Source organism: Pelodiscus sinensis, chromosome Z (genome assembly GCF_052426305.1).
Source record: "Pelodiscus sinensis isolate ZL-2025 chromosome Z, ASM5242630v1, whole genome shotgun sequence".
Classification (NCBI taxonomy): Eukaryota; Metazoa; Chordata; order Testudines; family Trionychidae; genus Pelodiscus; species Pelodiscus sinensis.
In genome coordinates this window covers 13,224,626-13,248,893 of record NC_143085.1, presented here as the reverse complement: position 1 = coordinate 13,248,893, position 24,268 = coordinate 13,224,626, and the positions used below count along the sequence as shown (strand labels likewise).

At 40.8% G+C, this 24,268-nt stretch overlaps 1 protein-coding gene across 10 annotated transcripts in view; it reads left to right on the top strand.

Annotated features, from left to right (window-relative positions):
• Positions 1-24,268, top strand: part of DGCR2 (DiGeorge syndrome critical region gene 2) — a 106,130-nt gene that overhangs the window by 25,351 nt on the left and 56,511 nt on the right. For 5 of the 10 annotated variants that reach the window (XM_075898228.2, XM_075898230.2, XM_075898227.2 and 2 more), the window contains exons 2-3: positions 913-945; positions 15,330-15,452. The exons of 2 other annotated variants lie outside the window; for them this stretch is intronic. In XM_075898228.2, coding sequence (XP_075754343.1) covers positions 913-945; positions 15,330-15,452 — 156 coding nt within the window. The remainder of the gene's footprint in view (positions 1-912; positions 946-15,329; positions 15,453-24,268) is intronic. 3 more of the 10 variants (XM_075898231.2, XM_075898226.2, XM_089775268.1) reach the window with 2 other exon arrangements.

The following is a 24,268-nucleotide window of genomic DNA, read 5'->3' as shown; positions in this document are numbered from 1 at the left end:
CACTTTTATGTAGAAAACCATAATTAAATTGAATCTTCCCTACTAGCGATTTAAAATATAATTGTAATTGATTTAAATCAAATCCACTCTGAAAATATTGCAACATTAGAAAGGATACATTCCCTTGATGGACTGGCAGACTGATCCTGTAAGCCATGGGAGTGGGTATTTACCGTTTTCTGAAATCAAGCTATTTTTAAGCAAGCATTTTTCTATAGCGGTTCCCCACAGCACTGAACAGTGAAGGGCTGGGAGTGGGGAAGCTGAGCTGGAGTTAAGTATTTGTTCACTAATGAGTAGCCCATGTTCTTGCTTAAAATACATGTGAACTAAAACGGAAAATACAGGTTATTTGCTTTGGGATGTTAAAGTAACTCACTGGTTAGCTCAGCCTGTGCATTCTTTAGAATTGTTCAGGCTTCAGGTTTCTGTCTAGAAATAATAATAATACAGAGAAAAAGTGCAGATGGGTCAAAATCAGATGATACAGAAGGCCTGTTGGGGCTCAGTATACTGTTTGCAACTGAGTAAAGGGATTCATTTACTGTATGAAATTTGAAACTACCACGTTTTGGATTAAAAAATGCTCTTTTTATTGTCCATGAATTCAAAGAAGTTGCTAATGTTAAACTGTGGATCAGTTCCTGCTACAGGTTCTTTCTTCTCACATAAAGACAGATTTCAGAGACATGAGATGCTTGTGATTGGATTACGTACACTGGATTCTACATTTTCAGTGATGTGTCATTTACTTGAGAAATAGTAGTTGTTGGTTAAAAGATGTACATTTTCTGCCATCGTGTGTAAACTATATTGTTTAAACTTACTGACCGTTTTATACTTCATTTCTGGTGTTTGATCAATTATGTTTTCAACTGTTTTGTAAGTTTTTTTTCAAATTTCAAATTACAGGTTTACGACTAGCTCTGGCAAGACTTCTTTCAGGTGAGTGTTACATCTGGACAGGTGCCGCCTCTTGGACTCTTTAGGGTTTTGAAGTTTAATATTGGGTTCCATTTTTTCCTTTAATAAATTACTTTAAAATGTCACTGCTATCATTATTGGTCCTTTAAATCAATACTTCAGTTTCATTTTTTCACCATTTCTTGTTTATCTCACCCCTCATGTTTACCCCATTGGTTATCTCACAGCTATTGATAAGCTGTTGCTATTCCAGAAAATATACTGCCACTGCTGATAAGCACTTAACATTGTCTGTAGGGCAATTTGTTCTACTTAGGAATATACTGATGAACTGTAAAGTCACAGTGCTGATTGATTAGACATATGGTTTTGTAGTGAGTGTGGAACTGGTTTTGTTTCCAGCTGTTGCTGACTTGGGCAACATATATTGCCTTTCTTTTCCTCAGTTAACCCACTTATTAAAAAGGATATATTACTTGGCAGGGTTGTTGGGGCTAAATATTTTTAAAAAGTATTTTTTATACAGTCCCTTTGTCCAGTGAACAAATCTTTTGTGTAACTTTATGCTTCCTGTGTTTTCCACATCCTCAGAATTAAGGGAAAATCAAATACTCATGTACTTTCTGTCCTATTAATTACTTTAATCTAAAGATATCTGTTGAAACTGTTTTCATGGACTATTTCTAGTCCTTTTTAGTCTTTTTGAGGACAAATGTCATCAGAAATGCATCCAAAACAATGTAAGATATCTATGAAATTTCATGTTATGGCACAGTGATTATTTGTTCGACTTATAAGAGAGAGGATTCCGCTAGAACAATATCATGCTTTTGAGGCAAACAGCAACTGGCACATGGCAAATTTGATGTGAAAATTAGGTCTAGCAATTAATCACAGCTAACTTGCATGATTAATTCAAAATTAATTGCAATTAAAAAAATTAATTGCAATGAATTCCAGTTTTAATTGCACTGTTAAACAGTAGAATATCAGTTGAATGTTATTAACTATGGATTTTTTCTGTATTTCCATATATTTATTTCATCTACAACACAAAATACAAACTGTACAGTGCTCACTTTATATTCTTCAGTGCAAATATTTTCACTATAAAATAATATTTTTCAGTTATCTCAAAGTACGGTAGTGCAATTTCTTAATTGTGAAAGTGCAATTCAGAAATAGTTTTTTGTTACATAACTTCAGGTATGCTAAACATTTGTTATGGCCCTTTATACATCGGCCATCATTGCAGTGGCTAGTGATGATGCTTGTCATATATATATAGTAGCGCAGTGTCTGTAACGCTGACACATACTGCCACGCCCCCCTTCCCCTTGCTTCGTGGCGGCAAGCAGCCGCAGGGTCCCCTGGATACCCCCCCACCAGTGCTACTTCCCTTCCTCCGGCCCCCCCCATCCTCCTAGCAAACCCTACAGCCCCCAGTCCTCTCTTCCCCTCCCCCCCCCCCCCAGCTCTGCTTTCCACCCCTCTTCTGGCCAGCCCCGCCCCCTTCTCCTCCCTGCTTGGGGCGCTGTGGCACGCTGGGCCTCTCCCAGCTGAACGGCGCTCCCGGCAGGGGAGCAAGAGGCCCAGCTGACCGCCGCTCCCGCTGGGCCCACCTGAGCAGCGCTCTGCTTCTCACCCCCTCTTCCTGCTGGCCAGCCCCATGGCCCCCCGGACACTCCTCCACCAGTGCTGCTTCCCTCCCCCATTGTCGCCGCTTGCTCCCCCTCCGGGGCCCAGCTGAACGCCACTCACGTGGGCCCGGCGGGTGTGCCGCTCAGCTGGGATCGGCGTAGAGTGTCATGGATGGGGAGGGAGGGGAAGAAGGGTGGGGCGCCACTCAGGGAGGGGAAGGGGACTGGGCTGGCCGGAAGGGGGGTAGGAAGCAGAGCTGGGGGGGAGGGTCAGGGACTGTAGGGCAGGAGGGGGTAGCCCAGAGGAAGGGGGGAAGGAAGCAGCAGTGGCGGAGGGGTGTCTGGGGGTCTGTGGGGCTGGCCAGCAGGAAGAGGGGGTGAGAAGCAGACCTGGATGCAGCCACGGGCCGCTTGCTGCCGCTTGCTCCCGTGCAAGGGCCCAGCTGAGCTCTGCTTTTACTTGAATTTTGCCATATATTTCATATTACTTCAGTTTCAGCTGATGATTCAGCACATGTTCATTTTAAGAACACTTTTGCTGCAAATTTGACAAAACAAAAATATGAAATCTGAGATTTCTCATCGATAGCCAAGCACTTTGATCCAAAGTTTAAGAATCTGAAGTGTCTTCCAAAATCTGAGAGGGAAGAGATGAGAAGCATGATTTCAGAAGTCTTCAAAGAGCATCCCTAGAAAGTAGATTACAAAACCTGAACTATCAAAACAGAAAAATCGAACTGCTGGTGACATCTGACTCAGATGATGAAAATGACCATGCTTTGGTTCACACTTCTTTGTATTGTTGTTGAGCAGAATGGTCATCAGCATGGACACATGTTCTCTGGAATGGTTGTTGAAGCATGAAGGGTTATACAAATCTTATAGTGCATCTGGCATGTAAGATTTAACTATCTTATAATGGTAGCTGCAATGGTGCCATGCAGATACCTGTTCTGATGCTCAGATAACACTGTAAATAAGAAGCAGGCTGCATAATCTTTTACAAATGTAAACAAAATTGTTTGAATAAGAAATAGGACCGAGTGGACTTGTAGGCTCTATAAAGTTTTACTTTTTTTAACTCATTTATTGTACATAATTCAAAATCGTTAAGTTCAGTTTATGATAGAGATTGCACTAGAGTTCAGGGTGAATCTCCCAAATCTGGGACTCTTTGGTCTGGCAACTTCTGTGGTCCGGCAGGGCCATGGATGTGGCTGGACCAACAAGCCCTGGGGGAGGGAGTGGGAGCCAGCTAAGACAACACAGTGGCTGGGGAGACCTGGCTGGGCCATGAGGCATCTTGGGGACCCCCCACCATGTCTGGGGAATGCCGGCATTAGCAGGGCCAGGGAGCCCTAGCCCCCGCAGGGGAAATTCTCTGCATCAGTGGAATCAGGTGGCAGATATGGAGCTCCTGGCATTAGCATGGCCAGGTGACTGGCGCAGTGGGAGAGGAGTCTTCTGGCTCCAGCCAGGGAACCCCTAGCTATAGTGGAACTGCTGGGCAGCCCTGGTCAGGAACCATAGGAAATCCTCTGCTGGGGAATCCCCCATCTGAAACAAGCCTGGTGGAGGTGGACTGCCCCAGCCAGGGATCCTACAGAGTCCCCCAGTGGCAGTGGGGTGGCCTTACAAGTGGCTTGGGGTGGCTGGGCAGCCATAGCTGAGATGGCAGCAGCCAGGAACCCCAGGAGACTTTGGGGCAGCGGGCAGGCAGCGGGGTGGGGAACTGTGGCAGGCCAGTGTTTGTGGGGCCAGCAGCAGGGCAGGGAACCCCAAGGAGAAGAGCCCAGGAGAGGGGCAGCCAGCAGGGGAGCACTGACCTCCCCTGGTGTGGCAAATTTCCTGGTTTGAGACAGCTCAGGTCTCAAGGATGCCAGACCAGGGAAGTCCAGCCTGTACTGTATCTGTATTAGGTCAACGGTTCCCAAACTTTTTGGCATCACGCCCCCTTTTTGATTTTTGAGAAACTCTCATGCCTCCACACCTCTTCTTTACCATCATCCAGTCCCCCTTTTAACAAAAAAAATTCAATTTGCAATTTAAAATTAAAAATAAACACACAAACTTGGTATAAAAAATTTATTTAAAATTAAAAAACAAGCACCAATAGTTTTTCTTGACACAGAAATTTAATAAAAATGTAATTTAATATAAATAGCAGAAACCAAACGAATTTAATGTGAAGGATGCTGCTGCATTTTCTTTACGAGTTGGGAAATCGAAGGTTTGAAAGATGAAAGTGCGCAATGCAAATTGTTTTCGACATCGAGTCAGTTTCTTTGTTTTGTTTTTAATGTGACTAAACTTGAAAAGCTTTTTTTCTCACAGAGATACGTTGACAAAAACAGAAGAATAATACGTAGCACTTCTCCATCTTTCGAGTAAATTGGAAAATATTTTATGCAAAATTCCTCCAAGCTTGAGTTTTTTAAATTCTTTCACACTCGAGTGAGTTGTATTTCATTTTGGGTGTGTCTAGACTACATGCCTCCTTCGACGGAGGCATGTAGATTAGCCAGATCGGAAGAGGGAAATGAAGCCGCGATTAAAATAATCGCGGCTTCATTTAAATTTAAATGGCTGCCCCGATCTGCCGATCAGCTGTTTGTCGGCAGATCGGGGGAGTCTGGACGCGATGCCCCGACAAAGAAGCCTTTCTTCATCGACACAGGTAAGCCTGGTTTCACGAGGCTTACCTGTGTCGATGAAGAAAGGCTTCTTTGTCGGGGCATCGCGTCCAGACTCCCCCGATCTGCCGACAAACAGCTGATCGGCAGATCGGGGCAGCCATTTAAATTTAAATGAAGCCGCGATTATTTTAATCGCGGCTTCATTTCCCTCTTCCGATCTGGCTAATCTACATGCCTCCGTCGAAGGAGGCATGTAGTCTAGACACACCCTTAGAGTGCTTGTTCTTGCAGTACTTCTGGCAATGAATTGACATCAACGTTGAACGTCCTGCTTACTAATTTATGAACGGGGTTGCTAAAAAAGTTGTCTGGAAAACATTGGATGAATTTGTCAGCCAGGTGGTCTAGATGAAACAGTTTTGTTCTTTGCATGTTCTTTATAAACTTCTTGGAAACCTTCATTTCCAGCAAGGGATGAAAATGTCAGAAAAGACGAAAAGTTAGGTGTCTGAGCTTGCGTTCAGTGTTTTCTAAGCTGGATTTTTTCCATAAACACTTTGATGGCATCGTGGTACGCTATAATGTTTGCAGCATTGTTTCCTTGCAGCTTCAAATTGAGGCTGTTCAAAGATTTAAAAATGTCCACAAGATATGCCCAAGTTGAAACGTTTGGTCCGTAAATGCGTGATATAGCTCTTCTTCTGTTGCTTGAGGAAAATTTTCACTTCATCTTTTAGTTGGAATAATCTCGAAAGCATGTTACCTTTGGAAAGCCATCATATCTCTGTGTGAAACAAGAGTTTTATGATCCGCTCCCAAATCTGTGGAAAGAGCAGCAAAAAGTCTCATATTTAAAGCTCTGTTCTTCACAAAATTGACAACTTTGGTAACCTACATGACTCATTAAATTTGGCCATCTGGAAGGGAGTTAGCAGTCAATGCTTGTCTGTGTATGATGCAGTGAATTGTGGTTACGACTGGATTTTTTTTCTTTCACCAATGTCACAAATCCAGGAAGAGAGTCAAGCAACGCTGGACCGCTGTCTGTGCATACGCCAACCAGTTTTCCCCATGAAAGTCTATTTTCTTCAAAAAAGTCAGAAATTGTTTTCATAACATCAGAAGCCTTTGATGTGGTCATCAATTCCTTCGAAAAAAGCAGTTCTTTCTTCACAGTTCCATTGTTAATGAATCAAACATAGACAAGCAACTGACAGCATTGTGCTACATTAGTGGTATTGTCACACTGAATTGCGAAAAAAGGGGAATCCAACACTGCCTCCACAACTTGAAGTTCAAGATCTTTTGTCAGGTCATTGATGCGACCTTTCATGGAATTGTCAGAAAACGAATTTTCCTGAGTTTCGTCACCAAGCACAGTATCAGCTGCTTTCAACAAACAAGACTTCACAAGATTTTCTCTAATTGTATGTGCTTTCTTGGCTTTAGCGATGAGCAAAGAAAGTTCATAACATGCTTATACCACTTTGGTTGACGCTTGATGAAAAGCTTCAGCAGCGTCTAGCCTCATATGTTTCAAATTTTGAAGTTTTAGCAGCAAAAAACGTTTGGTTTGTCTGCCAAAGAGTTGCTGTTCTTTGTCAAGTGTTGCTTAAGATGACTAGGTCTCAAAGCATCATTGCTGAGAGCTTTGTGGCATACTACGTGTTGAGGATGATCGATCCTATTTTTTTCCGTGATAGTGAAGCCATATTTAATGTAGTCTTAATTGTACTTCCTGTTCTTAATTGCGGACTTAATATATTAACTTAAAAAACTATAAAAATAATTTTCCTGATTTGAATAAATGTAACGTACGCAAATTACTTTACTATTTACTACTACCATTACTTACGGATGCATGCTGCCTTATAATATACCCCACCACCAGTCACCATGCAAAACTGGCTACTTAATCACATGATAGAACAGTCCCGAACACTAGAACTCCCGTGAGTCCTAGAAAGTTTGAAAAAGTTCCATTGCCTTTTTAGATCGTTCTTCGGCCTCCCCTCCGATTGAACTGGTACCCCCCTACACATCGAAAGGCCATAAATAAATAAAAATTTGTGTTTTGTGATATGAAATTTGAAAATTAATTTTTTTTTATGGCAGTGGTCTCCAATTTTTTTTACACCTAAGATCACTTTTTAAAAGTTGGGGCAAGCCAAGATCTACCCCATCCCTTCCCCAAGACCCCACGTCTTTCTGGAGGCCCCACCCTTTCCATTCCTATTCTCTCCGTTGTTTGCTGTCCCCAGCCCTTACTCATTCTCACTGGGTTGAGATAGGAGGTGCGGGTTCTGGGGTGGGAATGAGGGATTTGGGTGTGTGAAGGGATGAAAAGTGCAAGCTCTGGGAGGGAATTTTGGTGCAGGAGGTGAAGGGGCTGCTGGCTCAGAGGGGGCTCCAGGATGGAGAGTGTTGGTGTCAGGTAGTATGTTAGGGTGTTGAGCGAGCCACAGGCTTGTGGAAGTGAGGATGCAGGAGTGAGGATGCTCTGCTGGTACTTGGGGGTCCCACAGCTGCGCATCAAGTCTGGGTCTTAGGAATCATGAGTGCTGCTTCCCTCCCCCCTCCCCCCCCCAACAGCCAGTGCACTTCCTGAAAAGCTGGGTCTGTTGTGCAACTGGGGACTTCCTTCCCCCTGCTTCCTGCCTGCGTGGGGGAGGGAAGGGGAAGGGGTCAGGGGGGAGTAGGAGTCCTTGGACTGTACCAGCTCCAACTGCTCAGGAAGCGTGCACACTCTGCTTCCCCAGCAGTGCGCACTTCCTGAGCAGTTGGAGCTGGCATGATCCTGGGACTCCTACTTCCCTCTGCTCCCTGCTCAGGCAGGAAGCAGGGGGAAGGAAGTTCCTGGCGGCATGACAGACCCGGCATTTCAGGAAATGCATCAGCTGTTTGGAGGAGGGGAAGAGCAGCCTGCGTGCTTCCTGAGATGCTGGCTCTGGTGTACAGCTGCGGGACTCCCCCCCCCCCCCCCCCCATGCCTCTGGAAGCCAGCGCTACCTCCATTTTTCGTAGGGAGTTGCACCAGCGCGGGCTCTCTCTTGGGGTGGAAATAATGGGAGGAGGAGCTGGGTCTCCTTGCGCCTCTCCATGGAATTTCTTCATGCCCCCTGTCCCTCCCCTTCGTTTGGAAACCGATGATATTAGGTGAATTGAAAAATATTTCTCTTCTACAGTGCAGATATTTGTAATAAAAATATTATGTGAGCACTGGACTCTGTGTTCTGTTATGATTGAAACCAATATATTTGAAAATATAGAAAGCATGTATAATATTTAAATTATATTACATTATTAATTGCTTGATAGCCTTAGTCAATGAAAACAATTGAAATCTAGCCCAAAGGTGTCTGTCAGATTAAGTAATTTTTACAACTAAAACTCCCCAAAGCAATCTAGACCAGCAAATATTATATAGAAAAATCCTTCTTTCATTCACCCTGATGCTGTGTTTTCCTCCTTCCAAAAGTTTGCAAGCTCTCTTGCAGGGTCCAATGGCCTAGCAGCACTGCTAAAATAATGTTTAGCCCCAAAAGGAGAGCAAGCTGTAGATTCCTTCGGATGAAATCCCATCTAGTCCATTTTGGCTGGAGATTCATGACTGAGATCTGGGGCCTTATGGAAAACTTGGTATATAGGGATGCACTTGTGTGCAACAGAAAGGAGTCTACAAGAGCGCCAACTTGAGTATTTCTGTGCTATCTATACTGCTGGTCTCATATCACTAATGACTTCACCAAACTTTTTAGTTTACAATATGACTTGAGGAAATTACCTACAGGTTGCACCTCCCTAAACTGGAACTGTCTGATCCAGCAACATCTGTTCTCTGTCAGGACCAAAAATGTTCCTGGGCCGGAGAGCCCTGGTGGCTGTGGGTGATGTAGCAGGAGTGCAGGTAGCTGGAATTCCAGCAGGGCTGGCAGCAGCCTGGCAGCGAGGTGAGCCAGGGCCAGTGGCACAGTGACCGACGGTGACTGGAAATGGAACCAATGGTGGGCAGGGGCCGATGGCAGGGGACCATCCCGTATCTGGCAATTTCCCTTGTTTGGTACCAGTTATGTCTCAAGGATGCCAAACCAGGAAGGTCCAAGCTGTACTTGATTGATATTGTGCACTTCTGATGCAGCATACTTTTCATGTAAGATAACATACTTTTTTCTTATATAGATGTTGTTTATATAATCTCCTAGATATTTAATGCAAAATACATTTTTCTACTCAACTGGTGGAAAATACTATTTCTAAAACCCAGTAAACTTCTTTTATCAGTTTTACATTTTAGTGTTCTATCTTGATCTGTTAAGGACAGAATATAGAGAGGACTAGAGGGTACTGGTATGAAAGGTTTATTTAATATTACCACAACAATGCATATTATTGATACTGTTTCTTGTATATTTGGTATTTCTGGAATTGCAATATTTCTATATTTGGTTTTCCGACAGTGAGCTTTTGTTGTGGCTGTTTTTTTTTTTAAGACAAGTAAACAAGTGTCTCTCCTCTTCCCACCGTTCCTAGTAATCATCATTGAGTTGCATGCACATACATGAGGGATCACTTGTTTGATAAACCACATGAAAAATAACTAGTTTGAAAAGTGTGCAGTGATTAAATGGCTCCCACTGTGGCTTAATATATTGAATCAATATGTTCCATATATGCTATGCATAATTACTTTTTACAAAAGCTCTGGGTGGACTTAATTTCCTCAAGTCCTATTGTCCTCTCAATTCTCCCTTCATAACAGATCAAGTAATTATGCATGTTGTACTTTGCTAATGCTAATTATTCTTCCTAGGTGCCAAGGGAGTTTTATTGTATTACATTTCTGCTAAATTACTGTCCTTGCCTTTGCAACAAGGGACTAGGATTCCCTGAAGCAGTATCTAGTTTCGTGTTATGACCTAGAAATAGGCTGTCATTCAGATGGGACTCTTGATTAGAACCTAGTCATTAGTACTTAGACCTTGTATGTATGGCTTGCTTTTAAATTCTAATCTTGGAGTAAATGTTCAGTACTCTATTGGTTCAGAACTGTCTGAAAAAGAAAACATGCAGTCTGTGCAACCAATTCATTCAGTCTTAGTTTGATATTCTTGAACATAGTATATAACACTGCAAATTTGAAATGTGTGTAATAATGGAGAGAGTCCACAATGGAGCTATTTGAAGTCTGTCAATCAAATTGCAGAAACCTAAGCTGCAGTGCTGATTTTCAGGCAATTTCTTTAATTTGATGAAATGTATTTATCAGTATGGTAAGCAGTTGGAAGTACTGTCTCAAATGCTATAAATAGAGTGCATATTTGTAGCAGATATCTGTAGCAGATTGTCAAAACATTTTGATCTTAGAGGATTGTTTGCCGATGTTTTGTAACTCTTTCCTCCCCCCCTCCCATTTTTGGGTTTAGAAATGGCACATTTGACTTCAGCTCAGAAGCAAACTTTCTTTAGAAAAACTGGGTTAAGACACAATAGCACATTTGAAAATACCTACTGGCAGGAGTGCCTTTTCCCCATTTTAACGTTATTGACAGTTTGAATCTCTCTGGTCAGTACTTTTTGGTCTGGCAACATCTGTGGTCGGGTGTGATTTTAGTTAGCTGGATATCTACTCATCATGGGTGTGGCCAAGTTTCTCATGGTCCCATAAAGCTAGCCCTAGCCCCCAGTGTTCTGTACGGTTGTTTAGTTCTAATTTTTCCCTAAATGTCTTCTAAGAGCTCAGTGTGCAGTGGAACTGTTGGTAAAGCAGCTATACAGTATTGACCTGTGGTTTGACAAATTCTGTGCTGCAGCACTGGTCAGGTCCCAATACTGCTGGACTAGAGAAGTTCAACCTGTAACATCTTTATTTTGAACTCTTGCTTTGGCAGTGGTATTTACCAGAAACTTGGAATTTGGCATGGCTTTAACTTCTAGGTCACAGATATAGATCTCTGAAAGATGTAATGGAAATTGTTTTTGGTTTCTCAGTATTGTAAGGATTTACACAAGTCCATTTCTTAAAAATATGATCAGTAAATGATCTTTCAGAGTAATACCCATCCTACATATGTGTAAATTTAAAGAAACATTTAAGGAATCATATTTTCTTCCATACGTTCATTGAAGTTTCATAGGCACAGGAATTAAGATAGTGAGAGGTGACTTAAGCTAGAGAGTTGGCTGCATGAGTTGCTCTCCTTCATCTCAGTGGGCTGCAAGATTGTCATACCCAATCAGAATCCTGGGATAGAGTAGTTTTGCTAATTGTGCTTGCATGCCTGGAATTTGTGGGGCATGCTGGTTGAATCATGACAGCATTCTGATTGAATGCAGAGGAAGCACACCACTCACAGTGTGTGCAATTAGCATGTGCCTCACTTCATGTGTCCTGGCTTTAAGTGCATGTCATTTTTGTAATATTGATAGGAAAAAAACCTATACAGATGAAAACCAGCAGAACCTGGCAACTCTCTGTGTGAGCAAACAGTAAGCAAAATGTCTTGTGGCCACGCACAGAACTTCAGTGGGTGTCATATGACCCTGAAAGATTGCCCACCTCTGAGTTAAGACCTCTTTGGAGGATGGTATTCCATTGGTACAGGGTTAGACTAAGTGCAGCAATGTGTTCAGCTTGGAGCACACATAAAAAAGTGAAAGCGCAAATGTTTCAAAGCTTTCATTTGGACAGCATTGTCCAAATGGCACAGTGAATTCAGCAGCTCTGTAGAAAAAAGTGATCTTATTATTAAACTTTTGAAATATAGGGAAACAAGGGTTCAGAGTTAACACTTCTCAGGAACCTTATTTTTGGGTATTTCTGGAATGCCGAGTGCTGCACTCTGTTCCTTTAATATAATTTATTTGTATGGAATCAAATTATGCTACAATTCCTGTTCTTCAGTTGGAAGCATTTTGTTACATGGTAGTGTAGGGATTTTAGATTAATCAGCTATCAAATAGTTGATGGAATTTCCATTGATGGCTCTTTCTACAGTTCAAAGGCAGAAGCCTGTGCTCCCTGCTTTTGAAATGTACAAGAGCCCCATGGGAGCAGGAGGCCAGTGGGGGGTTGCTTGAGGCCTCCACTTGCCCTGTGCTCCCTGTGCTGGGCATTTGGATAAAATATTCATCAATATGTTCAGTTTGATTATTCAAAGCTTTGAAAACAAATCTCTACTTAGACTTCTAAAATGTAGACATGTTTGTCAGGAACAAAAAGTCTAATGTGGGAGGCATTGACACTAGTAAGATAGGGATGACATGTAATTTGCAATTACCTACCTTCCTGGAATATGTAGAACAGAGAACAAATGAATAATCAAGACAACATTATATAAACCTTATTTAGTGCATTTACAGTCAATATAAGGCTGTAATTCCATCGAGTGTTTCTGTTGACCTCATAAACTGCTTGAGCATGCTTAAGTAGTTTAATGCCACTAATGACAATATCCTTTTATCTTGGCCTCTGAGTGTCTAATTATTTCTGTGTAAAATAGGAATGCTTTGGTTATTTGCTGTTACGTTTTGCCCTTTTGTTCATTCTTCTTCTGTTATTGCATTCCTTATCACCCTTACATCTGCTCCCATGCTGTGTCCTATAATCCTCATTCTGTTGATTCTCTTCAAGTCAGACATAGATTTCTCTTATCACACAGCTCAATAGAATATCTTAATTTACATCTTGTGTGTGTGCTTCTACATCGTTTCCAGTTACACTGGACTCTGGTCATTTTGTAACATCACATTTGCAAAAGCAACAAGATAGTTCTGATATCAGCACTAAAATGCTATGATAAATGTCTGTACCTTATTGAAGTGTGAACATAACACTAATCTTATAAATGGGAATAGTTGGAAATTTTAGCTGTGCTTTATATGTGAACTGGATTTTCCAAGTGTGGCCATTATGACTTTAGTCTCAAAGATGTTCTGGTTATCTAAATTTCACCATTCCTTCCTGCTCCTCCATTTGCCTTTTCCCTTTTTTTGAGACAAATTGGTAGTTTTTATTCTCACTTTGCTCAGTATTTGTATTATTTCTTATGCTGATGGAAGTGGTTAATGCATATGTTTTTGGGGTGTTCACACAGAATGAAATTCTGTAAATGGATCAGAAATGTCTTGCCTACTTGTACCATATGTTGTTGTCAGTTGTAGTCTAGCAGGTCTATCTGAGTTCTTAGCAATTTTGTGACCTGAATGTTTGTTCTGAGTAGGCGGAGTGTTAAGAGGAGGATATGCCTATTTTTATTTTCTAGCTCTAAAGTGGACACTTCTGTGTTCTGTAAGATAAAGTGATGCTTATAAAGAAACCATTAAACCTTGGCATTCTGTAGTAATTTATCCGTTAAGTATATAAAGTAAGTATCTTGATTTTTGTTGAGTTTAGAAGTATGTTTGTTTTCTTACTGAAGTATAAAATAATCTTAATTGTTATTTAATTTACAAACTTCATTAGCATGGAGCTCAGTTAATAATCTAAGGATTTAAAAAGGGATTTTATATCCTCAATCAAAGCCACATAAAAAGCAATTTGAAATCCATATCTTTCAGAGTGAAGGAGAAGCATTTTTTATGCCTATATTTGTGAAAGTATGGAAATGCATCTGTTCTCCAGCATAAATTAAATTCAGGTAACTCTTTTTCACTGGTAGGAAAGCAGAAATGTTAAATCGTTTAAAACATAGTAGATTCAGGGGCATATAGTCACCTTTCTTAAGAGATTTGAATTACAGTGACAGATGGATTTCTAGTGATATGAAGGTGAGTCTACTGAGGTTAATGACCTCTTGCAGTCACATGAACAGCTCTAAACTCAGCTTTGGACTGAGTCATTTGTATGGGTAGATCTTTTTGCAAAATATGTCAAGGAAAATTGAAAGAACTGCAAAATTCTTAGGCTGTGGTATTTGAGAGAAGAGAATGGTTAGATCTTTGGAAGTCTTTATAAGTATTTATCTATAGTAGTTATTTTTAAGGGCAGCAAAACTGGCGTGAAATAGTGTAACTATGCCCATATAGTTAGTTTCATTTAAAGGCTGTACTTCTGTAGAAATTCCACAAATGTATCTTAGTAAATTAGGGAGATAAGATCATTATAGTTCACAATGAGTCCATGTGTTCAGAAGAACTGCAAATTGGATAGGTAATCGTAAATGAATAGGTTTTGTACATAATTTATAGTATCTCTGTAGGTGTCATTAGCTTTTTAAAAATAATTATTTTGATAAGCTCTTTATAAATCTTCACTGGTACTAAAAGCCAGTTAATTAAGTATCCTAAAAATGGTAATTCAAAAAATGAACAAGCAATAGTATAGTATGTAGAGCCCTGCAAATCTGTGGATGTAGATGCAGATCTCTGCAGCTTATTTTTATGGATAAGGATGCAGATACAAATTTTGTATCTATGAAGGTATCTAATAAATATGTACTTATAGGCAGCTAGAAATGTCCTCTTCATCTGTAACTGAATTGGAAACGTTCTGATTGTAGAGTAGTGTTGGTGGGTTTTAATTTTTTTAACTGTGTTTTTCAAAGCACCAACTATTTGAGAGTCCCTTTTTAAGGAGGGGAAATAAGGATATGTTTTTACGATCTCATATTGAAGGTGGGAAGGATAATCTCACTTAAGCACCCCCTGATATTATGTTTCGATGGTTATCAACTTGTTTTCATTAATTGATGCACAGAAAGTTGGGGAGTTGCTCTAATCAGTTCGCATGTTCTTCTTAGATTAAAGGAAAGTACTGCTCTCAGAGAACACTAACATTAAAAATAGCATTTCAGTTGGTTTAAATTAGGGAGCTTGGTTGACTTCATTGGGGCTATCTGTCTATGTGGGCTAGTGAAGGAACTGGCCTATAAATTTTACTTGTGGCTTTAGAATGTTGACAATATAAGATTTTTGCTGTTTGATAAAGTGCTTCTGCAAGTGTTAGTCTGGGTAAAGAAAATCATGTTAATCTTCCCCTTTAAAATAGAGAGTCAGCATGAATCAGATCTTGTTGAAGGGTAAGGTTGCTTAAATATTATCTGTAGTAGACAACTAGTTTTCCATCTAGCTTTATTCAGAATAGAATACATTTCTTTAGGGGGGGAAAAAACATTCCTTTTTGTTTCCATAGAGCTCCGCTGTACCCCAGGGCAGTTTGCATGTCGCAGTGGTACCATCCAGTGCATCCCTTTGAACTGGCAGTGTGATGGATGGCCCACCTGTGAGGATGAGAGTGATGAAGTCGACTGTCCAGGTAAGTAGAACCAAAAAGAATGCCATTCTCTGATCGATTACTTGTGTGGCAGTATTATGCATCAAGTTTTTTATTTTATAAAATGAATGTTGGCAAATCTATGTTAAAATAAATATCACTACAGGAGGACACACATAAATTTGGTAAATGTTTTGTATAATAATCTTGACTCAGCTTTGCTTTTAATATAGTAACACCATAAGCAATTTTTCCTTCAGTAGATTGCAAGAATGGAGGTGTAACCTATGTGTAGTATTCTAATGTGAAATGAGTTGCTAGACTGTTTTTATTCTTAATGGACAGGAGAAACTACCATTTACAATTGGATCAAACCTTATCTGTGTTGAATTCTAAACTTGCCTCTTGCCCTTAGAAATATACTACACAGACAATGGATTATGAAACACTGTTGGAGGAGTTTGTCCTCTTGCTGCCTGTGCTGTGTTGTTCACTTGCATTAACAGACCACATCAATCCAAGAGATAACTGTCCTTTATATCAATTAGAGGGCAAAAAATGCAGTGTGTTATAAATGAAACAGCTGTGCATTGGTCTCTGACTAACAGGAGGAAATGACAAAGGCTTTCTTTTGGGATAGTGAATTAGATACTTGGAAACAACTAACATTAAATTGCATCTTGGGTTAGATTTTAAATTAGGGTCTTTAGAAAGATCTAGACTACACTGAAGTATTGCAGTTTTTTAGTTCATCTCTGTTTGAATAAATCAGAACTGTAGAGCATTAAGTGAACTTCATCTTCCACCTTCCCAGCAGCATTCTGAATTCTGGCCCAGAGTTATTTTTACAGTATTTCCAATACCTGCAATAGAGTAATTATTTTATAGGTAGTCTCTTCCAAACTTTACTTATTTCTTACATCCTTTGTTTCGGTACAACACATACAGTGAGTGGATTTCATGAGCCGGATATCTATAAATCCTGAATCTGTGCTTTAGCTAGCTCCTGTGCAGCTGTACTGTATACAGTATTATGTTCAAGGTTTTACCTGAACAAAATGAATGCCGTGCATATGGCTAAATGGGGTAATCAGGCTGAGTGGGATTAACATTTTGTCAGATGCAGCTGATTTGCTGTGTAAAAGTTAGTACTAGGAAGCTTTTCAGTTGAATGAAATATTTATGAAAATGTGGGGTAGATATCTCTTATTCACCATAAACTTAAGATGATTACTGATTCTGTCATGATTACTCTTTAATGTGGAAAGAAGATTTACAAATATGGGAATGGGAGGATGTTGAACTGTATAGCAGTTGAGAGATTGTAAATCGGGTAAATTGCATGACCAACAAAGCTGAGTGAAAGATGATTAGTTTTGTGTAGTCTCCGTGTGAATGCACACTATAATAACTGTTACCTCAGAATATTTTTCTTTCTAATGGTCAGTGAAAGTCCATTATAAGCTATATCATACCTCATTGCTTACTACTTTTAGGGTTTAGTTCTGTTCATGTCATCAGCAAAACTCCCATTCCCCCAAGAGGCACTGAATTGAGCATTATATGGGACTTTCCTTATTAAAATTTAGTGCAATCTGTATTTAGGTGTTTTCCTACAAATAACAATTTCCTTTTTGCTAGCAGCCATTCCAGTCTTTAGAGTACTCTGTGGATATGAATGTCTGTCCGTGGATAGACATCAGATCTGCAGGGTTCTACTCCCAAGAGACATTGAGGACGCTGGAGAAGAGCGTGGTCCTGTTGTGCCTGGGAGCCAACACCCCGTACTGGCAGCACAACTTAGCTGCGGGGCCAGGATCAGTGTAGGCACAAGTCCATGATGAGCTGCCAGCATGGGATGGTGGGGCTGGTGGCCACAGTGTCTCTTGGGAGTAGAGTTCTGAGGATCTGCAGATCCCAATGTCTATATGCGGATATCCGCAAATGTGGATAGATGTTTGTATCTGTGCAGGGTTCTACCAATCTTTTTTTAACACATTTTTTTTCAATAAATGGTTAATAGCTATTAATCAAACGGAAGAAATATAATGGAAGCATTTTTTTTTTTGAGGACTATAATATTTGTTAGGGATGTTGTAATGCGTTTTCTTAGGTAAACCGCTGAAAATTTCAGTGGTAACACAATTATACTCAGACAAGAGGAGCTGGTGAATGTGGGTAGCTGGATTAAAAGCTGGCTTCTGCGTCCCTTCCATCCTCTCTGCCTCTATTGTCTCTAGCAGCAGTGTGGGGAAGGACAGGCTGCATGTAATCATTTACGTGTTTACACTTTCACACTCCTAATATCTTTCTTTTAAAAGCCAGTGTTAAATTGAATATTTTTTTGTCTCCTAACATTCAATTTTCCCCTCTGTCATCCCTCCCTAAAATACAGATTTATTTTTAAGATGAAATTCTGTTCAATTCCAAACTTTAGTTTTAAGCGCGGGTATGTAAAAATGCTTAACTTTTCTTCACTATGCTTAAACAAATATTAGCGGAATTTTGTATCTGTGTTTGTCCTCGATCGGTGAACTTAGGAGGATAAAACCCTTTGGCTGCTTATTCTGTCTGCATACTAGAAATTACTGAGAAGATTTACACATCACATGCTTGCAGCTCCTTTCTGCTCCTTATTAGGAGTAATAGATTTGAAAATAATTAATGCTGAAATAGTATTTGCTGTAACCTTTCTAGTAAATAAGAAGTTTGTATTACCAGTATAGTGAGTTACAAGTAGTAATTTCATAATAGTTAATACTAGTCGCTACTGCTAGCTACTTGCAATTTAAAGTTTGATGTAATGGTAAGAATCTAAGGATGCTAATACATATTCAGAGATAGCAGTAGTTGTGCCTTTCCACTTTGTAGCCCAGTGGACTAGTTTTCTTTTGTTATATTCACTGATACTATAGCCCACTAGACTATAGACTACAGGGTTTTGTCGACAGAGGCGTTGTTGACAGATACTGTCGACAAAGCCTCTGTCAACAAAGAGCATCTAGACTACAGCCAGTTCTGTCAACAAAGCAAGCTGCTTTGTCGACATGAGAGTGTAGATGTAAAGGACAGTGTAGATGCAATAACGTCTTCTGTCAACAGAACTCTGTCGACAAAAGGCATTATTCCTCGTAGAATGAGGTTTACCGCCGTCAACAAAACTGCCGAGTTCTATTGACATTATGTCGACAGAACTCGGCGGTAGTGTAGACGCAGTGTCAGCTGACGGTCATGGCTGTGTGTGTGTGTGTGTGTGTGTGTGTGTTTCCGAGAAAAGGTTTAACGTCTGTGTCTTTACTGCTAGGACTGGGGTCCCGTCGCAGAGGGTGGCCAGCAGGCCAACAGACGCCCTGTTATATAGGAAGAGCTTATTACACCTTAGATTTTAGCTGCTAGAACACAGGGGTTACTTCGCAGCGGTCAGCCTAGGAAAGGCTGAAAAGGTGCCCCAATGGATCTTGTCACCTGGGAGTGACACAGATCCAAACGCCCAAGCTTTCTCCCTATGTCTTCCCTTTATGACCGGCTGAAGTTCTTTTAAATTGTGCTTGGTTCTATAACAGCAACTGAAGGAGTCAGGTTAAGCTTAAACAGTTACAGGTTTATTAAAGAAACTTATAAATCATATGGTTACAATGGCCCAATGGGAAACCTCAAGTATTTGGAGAGCTGAAAATAGTTTAAGGGGAAGTTCTGACCATAAGTACATAATTCAGTCACAGAAGTATCCTGACATTATGCAAATGTCATAACAGGTACATGAGATGAATCTAATGCTAGCCTGCTTACCTGCCTATATATATGTTCTTAAGGATTTGATTTGCTTTATTATAATAGATTTATAGGGTTATATATGTTTGAGCTGTAACAGGGCACTTGGTCATCTCAGTGTTTCAAGATGATGTCCCAACAGCGTTTTATGGTTCCATTCCTGGGTCTGTAATCCAACTGGTAACAAGGTGTCCGTGCTGAACCAAGTGATCTAAGAGCAGCATTTTTGAGAGGTAGCTTATGTGTTTGGTCTGATCCAGCAACCACTCATTTAATTACTACTTATAATATGACCTTCTGTGAGTTTGTAGCAAGAACTATGTTGTTCTGCACTCTTTCTCACCTATCCCTCTTCACTGATACTATAGCCCACTAGACTAAGGCAGAAAGAAGGCAGCAGAATAATATCAAAAGACTTGAATTCAGAGAAAACTACAGCTAAATGAATACACATATAAAGATGTAATGTGAATTAGTATTAGTGTATAGAAATGTATTTGCATAATGTCTGGACTAAATACACTGAATGTCCTTGGCACAAAGAAAGTGGAAAACAGGGAAAAGATAATTTATAAATGGAAGTATTAAAAAAATGTGGTGGATTCACTTTTGGCACAAAAGACAGTTAATCTTGATTTTTCTAGTTTGCCTCCCAGTTCCACTAAAAATGAGAATTAGAAACTTTATTATCCAGTAGGTTGGGTTATGCAGTTAAAATGGACAAAGAAGCATGAGAGAGAGAGTTGGACAAAGAAGCTGTAGAGAGAGTTTTAAAATCAAGAATAATGCTTTCTCAAAATGGATGAACACATAAGCAGCTTATGTATGAAAACCAGCAATTCTTTTTGGAAATTTCATCTAGATATTAAGGATGTTAAAATACATGTATTTGTGTAAATGTGTAACTGCTGATTTTTTTTTAAAGCGGTTACATGTTTACATGCAGGGGGGCAAGTAGGAGCTGTTGCTCATGGTAAGCCAGCTTAAAAGCCAGCTCCCACAAGAACCAGCTTCTTCCTGTCCCTACCTGTGGTGCTGCCTCTGATACAGAGTGCGTGTAACCTTGTGGGTTAACTAGCGAGCCCAGGCTTATCAGTTAACTGTGTACATGAATAACAGAAATAAATCTACATTAAAGGAATGTTTAAATCACAGTGAAGCACACAAATTAGGAAATGCACAATGTAGGTTGCCTTTTGTGTATGCTTTAAGAGAGTTATTAATTATGACTGCTATTTTTTTCAACAGGAAGTTAGTCTCATTCAGTGCATTGGAGGTAGGGTGTGTGCTAAATGAGCGGCTATTATATAGCTTTGTCCTCATTGTTCAGCATGCAATCCCAGGTCTATTTTCTTACCACTGTTCAAATCCTGCTCTGAATGTAATTAATTTCCTCCTGGACTGTACTGTAGCACTTACCACTACAATATTGGGGTGCTTCACAAATATCAGTGAATTTTATTTTTCACAATATTCCTGTGAGATGGTATAATCTAATATATCTGTTTCAGTTGAGAATCCGAGGTTCACAGATTCAAGTGTTGGTTAATTTTGGAAGCGCAATTTGAGGTGACTAAAAATTGACTTTTCAGAGTGTCTCATGCTATATAGCACTTAATATTTTCAGAATATAGTTATCACTGACTTCAGTTTCAGGTGTGGGTGTTCACTACTGCAAACTGGATGCCAGGATCTCAAGTCAGGCACCCAGAAAATGAGGAACACACAATTAGTGACGTGTGAAATGTTTGGTTTAAATTGCTTGTTTAGCACCATATAGGAACTTTGTGGCACAGGCAGGGATAAAATCCAGTTTTCCTGGGTAGCATTTAATTGTGAGACCATCTTTTGCTTTCCTGCCAGCCCTGCCTTATTATCCACCTACTGACACCTGGAACAAACAAGGCAAGGCTCTTTGTGACAATAGTGACCTTAACTACAGAATACTAATTCGTTCCCTGACCAGATCCATTCTTCACACTGCATAAGGTAGGCAGCCTATGGAAAATAGTAAATCATAATATGATTAGATTGACTACATACATTATGATTAGGGATGTTAAGTAGCGATAATTTGCTGGTCAAGTAGTCAATGGAATTTCTATTGACTACTCGACTAGTCGTTAATGAAAGCCACTTGGAAGCTCTCACTTCTGGCTCATGCTGGGTCTCAGCACAACTCCTAGCTGCCGCTCTGCACTCTTTAAGGGACAAAGAGGAGCCAACAGGGAAAGATGCTGACTCAGTCTCTGGTCCGCCTCCGGGTCTCAAGACAACTCTCCCCCACACTGCCACTTTGCATTCTTAAAGGGACAGAGCAGCGGCAGCCGGTCGTGTGGGTCTCTCAGCACAAGCCCTCCCTTTGCTCCCCGTTGCCACTCTGCATTTTTAAAGGGATAGAGGCTCTGTCCATTTAAAAATGCAGTGTGTCGGTGGTGGGGCTTCTGCTGAGAGAGAAGCGGGACCGGCTGCTGCTCTGTCTCTTTCAGGATTCAGAGTGGCAGTGCTGGGGAGGGTTGTCCTGAGACCCGGTGGGGACCAGAGACTGAGTCAGCGTCTTTGCACTCCGGCTACTCTCTGTCCCTTTAAAGAGTGCAGGAGGGAGGGGGCATGAATGATCCAGTAGTTGATAGTGCTACCCAGTAAGCTCCTGCTTATTGGGTAGTCGACTACCCATTCACACACACAAGGGGCTAAAATAAAGTTGCACAGGAACTCTCAATTCTGGCATTTTTTTTAACTTCTGTTTGACTTTGCAATGTCAACATTGTTGTAATGTAGATTTTTTTTTTTTAATTTAAGCCATGAGGTTTCTAAACAAATAAACACACACACAAAATCCCCTTTTGTGGACCAGTGCTGATCCCCATGTAGCTGGTTTATGTGTCGTGTAAGAAACTATTAGAGGATTCTCAAACTTTTTTTACCCTCCCTCCCTTACCGCCCCCCGTATGAAAATATTCAGTCTGTCATGATCTCTTCCACCTTCACCCACAGAAAAGGGATAGTGAATTTTACTGTACATACCAGGAATGTAAAAGATTAGTCGACTATCTAATAAGCATTTTCTTATTGGATACTCTTTTAACTAGTCGACTAGTTGATATGAGATAGAGGCAGCGAAGGGGAAGGGGTACTTCAGTGGCAATGTGGATCAGGTGTGCGGTGGCTGCCCCTTTAAAATGCCGTTTCTGTGCCTTTCAGAGGGGCAGTTGTGGAGCAGGGACCCCAGGATCCCCACAGCATATCCCCAGAACGAGCTGGGGAGTCCTCAGCTGATCCCAGGTTCTGTGAGGAAGTGCCAGGGGAAGCCCGAGGTCAGCTGGCCCTTTGAAAGGCACAGAAGAAGCATTTTAAAGGGACAGCTGCCACACGTCTGATCCATGCTGCCACTTTGAAGTACCCTTCAAACAGCAAACAGCACAGGAATGCAGGGGCAAGATTAGAAAGGCAGTGGCGCCAAATGAGCACAAACTAGCTACGGGAATAAAAGGAAACAAGATGTTTTATAAATAGATTAGAAGCAAGAGGAAGACCCAGGAGAGGGTAGGCCCACTGGTCAGTGAAGAGGGAGAAACAGTAACCGGAAACTTGGAAATGGCAGAGATGCTAAATGACTTCTTTGTTTTGGTCTTTACTGAGAAGTCTGTAGCAAAGCCTAACATAGTGAATGCTAGTGGAAAGGGGGTAATTTAGAAATAAAATAAAAAAAGAACAAGTTAAAAATCACCTAGAAAAGTTAGATGCCTGCAAGTCACCAGCGCCTGATAAAATGCATCCTAGAATACTCAAGGAGCTGATAGAGCAGGTTTCTGGGCCTCTAGCTATCATCTTTGGAAAATCATGGGAGACAGGAGAGATTCCAGAGGACTGGAAAAGGACAAATATAGTGCCCATCTATAAAAAGGGAAATAAGAACAACCCAGGAAACTACAGACCAGTTAGTTTAACTTCTGGGCCAGGGAAGATAATGGAGCAGGTAATTAAGGAAGTCATCTGTAAACACTTGGAAAGTGGCAGTGTGATAGGGAACAGCCAGCATGGATTTGTAAAGAACAAATCATGTCAAACCAATCTGATAGTTTTCCTTAATAGGATAACGAGTCTTGTGGATAAGGGAGAAGCGGTGGATGTGGTATACCTAGACTTTAGTAAGGCGTTTGATACGGTCTCGCCTGATATTCTTATCAATAAACTAGGGAAATACAACTTAGATGGGGCTACTATAAGGTGGGTGCATAACTGGTGCATAACTGTGAACCATTAATAACTACTTTGAGTATGGTTATAGGGATAACCATACTCAAAGTAGTTATTAATGGTTCACAGTACTGCTGGAAAGGCATAACAAATGGGGTTCTTCAAGGGTCTGTTTTGGGACCGGCTCTCTTCAATGTCTTCATCAACGATTTAGATATTGGTATAGAAAGTACGCTTATTAAGTTTGCAGATGATACCAAGCTGGGAGGGATTGCGACTAATCTGAAGGATAGGGTCATAATTCAAAATGACCTGGACAAATTGGAGAAATGGTCTGAGATAAATAGGCTGAAGTTTTATAAAGACAAATGCAAAGTGCTCCACTTAGGAAGGAACAATCAGTTTCACACATACAGAATGGGAAGCGACGATCTTGGAAGGAGTACGGCAGAAAGGGATCTAGGGGTTATAGTGGACCACAAGTTAAATATGAGTCAGCAGTGTGATGCTGTTGCAAAAAAAGCAAACATGATTCTGGGATGTATTAACAGGTGTGTTGTGAGCAAGACACGATAAGTCATTCTTCCGCTCTAATCTGCGCTGGTTAGGCCTCAATTAGAGTATTGTGCCCAGTTCTGGGCACCGCATTTCAAGAAAGATGTGGAAAAATTGGAGAGGGTCCAGCGAAGAGCAACAAGAATGATTAAAGGTCTAGAGAACATGACCTATGAGGGAAGGCTGAAGGAATTGGGTTTGTTTAGTTTAGAAAAGAGAAGATTGAGGGGGGACATGCTAGCAGTTTTCAGATATCTAAAAGGGTGTCATGAGGAGGAGGGAGAAAACTTGTTCATCTTGGCCTCTGAGGATAGGATCAACTGCTGGATCTT